General features: G+C 58.7%; 1 protein-coding gene across 1 annotated transcript; it reads right to left on the bottom strand.

Annotated features, from left to right (window-relative positions):
• Positions 1 to 419: 419 nt before the first annotated feature.
• PARS2 (prolyl-tRNA synthetase 2, mitochondrial) lies at positions 420 to 3,519 on the bottom strand. The gene is made up of 2 exons (XM_074545741.1): positions 3,422 to 3,519; positions 420 to 2,717 (listed from the first exon to the last, which is right to left on the bottom strand). The coding sequence occupies exon 2, from the start codon at positions 2,699 to 2,701 to the stop codon at positions 1,289 to 1,291; it is 1,413 nt and encodes a 470-aa protein (XP_074401842.1). The 5' UTR covers positions 2,702 to 2,717; positions 3,422 to 3,519; the 3' UTR covers positions 420 to 1,288.
• Between the last annotated feature and the right edge of the window lie 2,984 nt (positions 3,520 to 6,503).

The raw sequence follows: 6,503 nt of genomic DNA, 5'->3' as shown, positions 1-6,503 counted from the left end.
GTTAGACCCACACCGGCATCGCACCGGTACCGGCGTTAGAGCCACCCCGGCATCCCACCGGTACTGGCACTGGCATCGCACCGGTACCGGTGTTAGACCCACTCCGGCATCGCACCGGTACCGACACCGGCATCCCACCGGCACCGGCGTTAGACCCGCGCCGGCATCCCACCGGTACCGGCACAGGCATCGCACCGGTACCGGTGTTAGACTCACCCCGGCATCGCACCGGTACCGGCGTTAGACCCGCTCCGGCATCCCACCGGTACCAGCACAGGCATCGCACCGGTACCGGCGTTAGACTCACCCCGGCATCCCACCGGTACCGGCACCAGCATCCCACCTTCTCCCGCCTCAATCCCAGCCCCGCTCCTTCCGAGCGGCCCCGGCATCCCAACAGCACCGGTATCGGCACCGGCATCAGCCCTAGCCCCACTCCTTTCGACCCACCGTCCCCCCCTCGCCCAGCAGGGATATTGGGAAAAAGCTCTTCATCAGAAGGGTTGTGAGGCACTGGAACAGCTCAGGGAAGTGACAGAGTCACCATCCCTGGAGAGGTTTAAGGGGCAGTGGGAATGGCACCTGGGGACACGGGTTAGTGGTGACCTTGGCAGCTCAGGTTAATGGACTCAATGATCTTAAAGGCCTTTTCCAAGCTAAATGATTCTGTGATTTTATTACAGTGTTGCTCATGATCTCTAGATCTCAGACCAAGGAGCTGTGGCACAGGGTGAGGTGACCCCTCCAAGCAGCTCCCTGTCCCTCCTGTCAGTGCTGCTGGGATGGCACCAAGCAGTTCCTCACAGGAGCCCTGCCAGGGCAATCTTCCACCCTCACGGGCCCTGGGTGTTCCCAAAGAGATGCAAACAGAAGAAAGTTGCCTTCCTTTGTCTCTCTTAGAATCCTTCATGCTGAGAATGTGGCAGTGAGGGGAGTCCTCTTGTCCCCCTGTGCAGTTTTGGCTGTCCTGTTGTCCTGACAGAGGCCATGGCCAGTCTGTCCCTGCCAGGCAGTGAGGAGACGGCCCTGCCAGTGCTCCCACAGCCACATGAGGCTACAAGTGCTGGAAAAAGCAGCTTCCAGGAACCTGTACCCAGAGGGAGGAACATCCTCAGCCCTGTGGTGGAATGTGCGCTGATTCCAGCTCAACCTCATCACCTGGCGCACCTGCAGGACACCGTGGCTGCTCTGACACGAGCTGGATTTGCCTCTGCTCACCCAGAGCCATCACCAGGGCTGCTCAGATGAACTCACTGCAGCAGACATGACGGATTCAGAGAGGAGCCATTCAAGGCACTTGTACTTTACTCAGCAGCTCTATGACCCCTTCCTTGGTGAGGAACAAAACCTTGCCGGCATTCTGATCCCAAACCTCAAAGACCGGGGGGTCCTCGCAGACCCTCTTCCCAGCCACCACCACGTAAGGGTAGCCCAGCCTCTGGGCATCCTTCAGCCTCTTGCCGATGGTCAGCTGGCTCCGGTCGTCCAGCACTGCGTCACCAGCGAGCTGGGGCAGCGCCTGGGCCAGCTCATCGTACACCTGCTCCAGCAGCGCCGCTCCCTCCTCCTCCTCCCTGCTGCCCCTCTTGGGGGGGATGAAGCACAGCTGGTAGGGCGCGATGAGGCTGGGCCAGCGGATGCTGTCCTCACTGGAGAGCACCTCGATGGAGGCCGCCAGGATGCGGGTGACGCCCAGGCCGTAGCAGCCCATTTCCGCCAGCTGCGGCCTGTTCTCGGCCGAGGAGAACACGGCGTTGGCGACCGAGGAGTACTTGGTGCCCAGGTAAAACGTGTGCCCCACCTCGATGCCTTTGGTCTCACTGAGCTTCTCCCCGCACTCGGGACACGAGGTTTGCTCCGTGTTTAGCGTCTCCACGTTGGCCGCAAAGTGCCCCTGAGGGCACAGCAGCAGCCTGTCCTCGCCGATGTCCGCCGGCAGCTGGAACTCGTGGGACGTGCTGCCGCCGATGCTGCCCGTGGCCGCCCGCACCTTGACGAAGGGCAGCCCCAGGCGGGTGAAGAGGCTGCAGTAGGCGGCGCACACCTGCTCGTAGGTGCGCCGGGCGGCCTCCTCGGAGCTGTCAAAGGTGTACATGTCCTTCATGTAGAACTCCCGGCTGCGCAGCAGGCCGAAGCGCGGCTTGGGCTCGTCGCGGAATTTCCTGGTGACCTGGTAGAGGCGCAGCGGGAGCTGCTTGTAGGACAGGCCGCTCTGCGAGGCCACCAGCGCCGTCACCAACTCCTCGTGCGTGGGGCCCAGGCAGTAGCCGTGCTTGTGCCGATCCAGCAGCCGGAACAGCTCCGGCCCCATCTGGTCCCAGCGGCCGCTGGCGCGCCACAGCTCTGCCGAGCACAGGCTGGGCAGGTTCAGCTTCTGCCCGCCCACGGCCTGCATCTCCTGGTCCATCAGCTTGATCAGCTTCTCCATGGCACGCACGGTGGGCGGCAGGTAGCAGTAGCAGCCGGGGCTGGTGGGGTGGATGAGCCCTGCCTGCAGCATCAGGCGCTGGCTGCGGCAGCTGGGCTCCCCGGGCCGGCCCTCCGAGCCCGCCTGGCCGCCCGTGGGCAGCGCCAGCGGCTGGAAGAGCTGCGAGAGCAGCAGGCGCCGGGCCCTGCCCGCGGTGCCGCCATGCCGGGCCCTGGCCCCGCCGTGACGGGCGCCCAGCGCCGGGACTCGGCAGCTCCTCAGCAAGGCCTCCATGGCGGCACGGAGAGAGCTGCGGAGGGACACGGGACAGAGCGGGTCAGGACTGCGGGCACCGGCACAGGGACATCAGAGCTCACACGGACACACACACACGAGCGCTCTGCGGGATGCACAGGTCACGGGACAGAGCGGGGTCAGGGCTGCAGCCACCGGCACAGGGACACCAGAGCCCACCAGGACGCACACACACGTGTGCACTCTGCGGGATGCACAGGTCACTACACGGACACGGGACAGAGCGGGGTCAGGGGCTGCGGGCAGCGGCACACCGACACCAGAGCTCACACGGACCCACACACACCGGGGGCGCACAGGTGAGCGCTCTGCGGGATGCACAGGCAGCCCTACATGGACACGGGAATGCTGCACGGGCACACCGGGGCACGCACGCAGGTGTGCACATACAGGCACCCTGTCACACCCGAGCGCTGCACGCTTGCCGGGACACGCAGGTACACGGCACGGACACACCCACACACACACCTGGCTGCACACGCGGGAGTGAACACCTTCCGGGGTGTACAGGTATGGGCACGGACACGTGGGGATGCCGCGGGGGAACACCTGAGCGCACACACGTGCATACGCTCACACCTGAGCGCTCACACACGTGCACACGCACACCTGAGAACTCACACACTTGCACACGCACACACCTGTACATACTCACACACACGTGCACACTTGCACACGCACGCCCGCGCGCGCACTTACACCCGCGGGGGGCGCGCGCCCGGCCCCGCCGGCGCGGCCAATGGGGAGCCCCTCCCTGTCACGTGGGCGGACACGCATGCACGCGGGGAGAGCCGGGCGGCGCGCGCCTCTCTCTATGGTTCCGGCGGGCGCGGCCGGCGCCCCCTGGCGGGCGGGAGGAGCGGCTGAAGCGTGAGGGGACGGTGGGCGGCACCGGGACAGGGCCCGTACAGGAATGGCACCACCACGGTTTGGGCGTCGCTTCCTAATTAGGACGCCTTTCCAAGGCTTGGAAAGCCGAGGAGGTGCTAGTTCTTGGGACAGGCTGCTGCTGTCCCGCCGGCTCTGAGGGACAGTGGCCATTTGTCCGTCCGGCCCTTGGAAGATGTGGCGATCATAACCTCAGAGAGCGCTTTGCCAGCTCCATCCGCCCCCGCTGGTCGTGGAGTGTGAAAAACGCCAATCACTTGTTTTTAAAAGTTCAATGGTAATAAAATGGTTATAAAAATAGCAATAAAATTAGAGTAATAATAATTTGGACAGCTTCGATTAGGACAATACGAGACAATAGAAACAAAGAGTTACGTACGGAAGTCCAGGTACCTTTTCTGGGCAGCATAAGCCCGAAAAATGACCCACGTTGACAGAGGATTAACCCTTAAAGACAACAGCTTGTTGCATATTCATACATCTCATCCATGATGCATAAATTCCATTCAAATTCTGTCTGGTCAGTGTCAGCTTCTTCCTCTTAATCCTGACGGTGACTTCAAGCCTGAGCGAGGTGGGAAGAAGTTTGTTTCTTTTGATAATGGAGCAATAAATTCTCTTTCTCTGAAAGATTCAGGTGTCCTGTGGCTGCTATCTGTCTGCGAGTCCCTTCTTTAAAAAAAAGTATCTTACATAGCATATTTTAACGTTGTTATAACCTAAACGATATTTAGCACACTACTAAAAAAAATGAATACAGCATAACTTTCTGACACAACACATATAATATTAATTTGAATATTTGTGAAAAGCCAATCATAAAATACGCATTTTTCACAGCAAGGCAATGACCTGCTCAAAGCACTTGATGCCAAATGTTTTCTGTTTGTCCCTGAGGAGCTGCACTTTGGGAATGGCATCATCCTGGTCAAACTCCAAGCTTGGCCCAGGAGTTCTGTCCAGCAGGAACAGTTCTTGCACAGTGCCCGCCCTCGTGTAACAGTAAAAATAGTGAATAGAGCCAGGACAGGACAAAAAGGGTCCCTAAAAGTAAAGCAAAGTACTCCACTGGAGTAGGAGACAGCACTTCAAAGAAGAGTTAAATAATCCTTTTTAAATATAGGGAAATAAGAATGAATCCTCATTTTAAAAATGGGATTTGAAGAAATCTTCACAATTCTTTTCTAATGTGAAATCCCCATGTTTACAGAGGGCTGGAAATGCACAAAAGCAAGGAACTAAAGAGCACATCTTTATGCTCCAGGTTATCTAGAAGCATTAAAGTCATTAAAGAGCTGAGCCAGTTCTGCCAGGTGACTCAACACCCCGTGTGCCCAGAGGGACCTGAGGCAGTCCCTCAGCAGCTCCTGCTGGGATCTGGCCCAGGTTTCCTGGCAGCTCCCAGCCCAGCCTGCCCTGGTTCTGCCGGTCAATCATTTCTTGATCCGTGTTTGTCACCACAATTAGGCACTGCCAATACTGGGGCTGTCTGTGAGGCTGGAGACCAGGATGGATCCTGTGGGAAGGGATTTTGCTCACCCAGGTGCTGCTGTGTGTCCATGGGGACCTCAGAGCCACTCTGCAAACCCCTTTGTCCATCTCCCCAGGCACTGTGAGATTTTCACCGGGCAGTTCAGGACAGAGGGGTTGTCTCCATTTCTGTTGCTGGAGCCAGAGAAGTGAAACACATTTCCATCGGTGACTTATTACCTGCTGTGCTGATCAAAGGGACAAAACCATCTTGGATTGATTCTCCGGGGCAGTGTTTTAACCAGGAGGGTTTAAGGCTGCACAGGAGACGTGGTCTGTGGGGAAAGCTGATCTCTTATTAAATCAGCAGACAGGACTGAGTGTGGGGCTCAGCTCGGGGGTTATGTGCCTGAAAGCCTGTCTGGGCTCCTTATTTTTTCCAGCTGTGCTGAGGGAACCTAATAAAGGTACTGCTGTCCCTGCAGCCTTTCACCAAGCTGCTCCCCCGCTGCTTTGCTGGGGCTGATTTATGGCACTGGGGCCACAAGAGCGGCCTGGGAGAGGCGTGCCCTGCACAGGAGGGGCTCAGCTCCTGTCTGGGGCCTCCCTCCTTGCCCCGAGGGATTTCCGGGAGGGAAAACGCTGAGGATGGGGAGAGAGTAAATGAGAGAGCAAGCAGGCAGCAGCAGCTGGCTTGAATCAGCGCCTGGCACAGCACCAAAGAGATCAAGGGGTCAGTGTGAGAGGAGCCACTGGGCTGGTGGAAAATGGTTCTGCCCTTTCCAGCAGCATGCCCAGGTAGCACCAGGGCAGGTGAGAGGCCAAGTCATTCCGTGGTCAAACCTCTCTCCATCCTGTAGAGGATTTGCAGTTTGGGCTCAGGGTGGGCACAGGGGGGTGGCACATCCCCTCTGCCCGTGGACAGACACAGCTTGTAGGGCCTGTGACCCCACAGTGCTGGCCCACACCTTTGGCTCGCCGATTTGATCCCCTCCAGTGATGTTACTGTAACTGCAGGACAATGATTTTATGCCCAGTGGATTTGATTTGCCCCTTGGGGAATATAAAATTTCAGCACAGCCCCTGCAGCCTGGCAGCTCCCCAAGGTGCAGGGTAGCTCTGGAGTAACCCTCTGGTGCTTTCCATAGCTTCCCCTGAGCAGAAAACACTTTGTTTTCTCCCTGCTGTTTTCCAGCCCTGCCTGCCCAGGAGAGGAGACATTCCCTGGGGAATGGGGATGCTGGGTGCCACGGTGATGGTTGCCATGGCAAGGGCTGCCACCATCCCCTTGGGGACCAGAGCTGTCAGCATGTGGCTGCAGGCAGTCCTGGGGACATGGGCAGCCAGGGCAGAGCTGGATGTGTGGGGGCAGCTGGACTTACTGGGGTAGCTCTTCTCACCTCCCAGACTGTCTGTGCCCACT

The sequence above is a fragment of the Zonotrichia albicollis genome, chromosome 8, assembly GCF_047830755.1.
Source record: "Zonotrichia albicollis isolate bZonAlb1 chromosome 8, bZonAlb1.hap1, whole genome shotgun sequence".
Taxonomy (NCBI): domain Eukaryota; kingdom Metazoa; phylum Chordata; class Aves; order Passeriformes; family Passerellidae; genus Zonotrichia; species Zonotrichia albicollis.
This window is presented reverse-complemented; position numbering and strand designations above follow the sequence as displayed.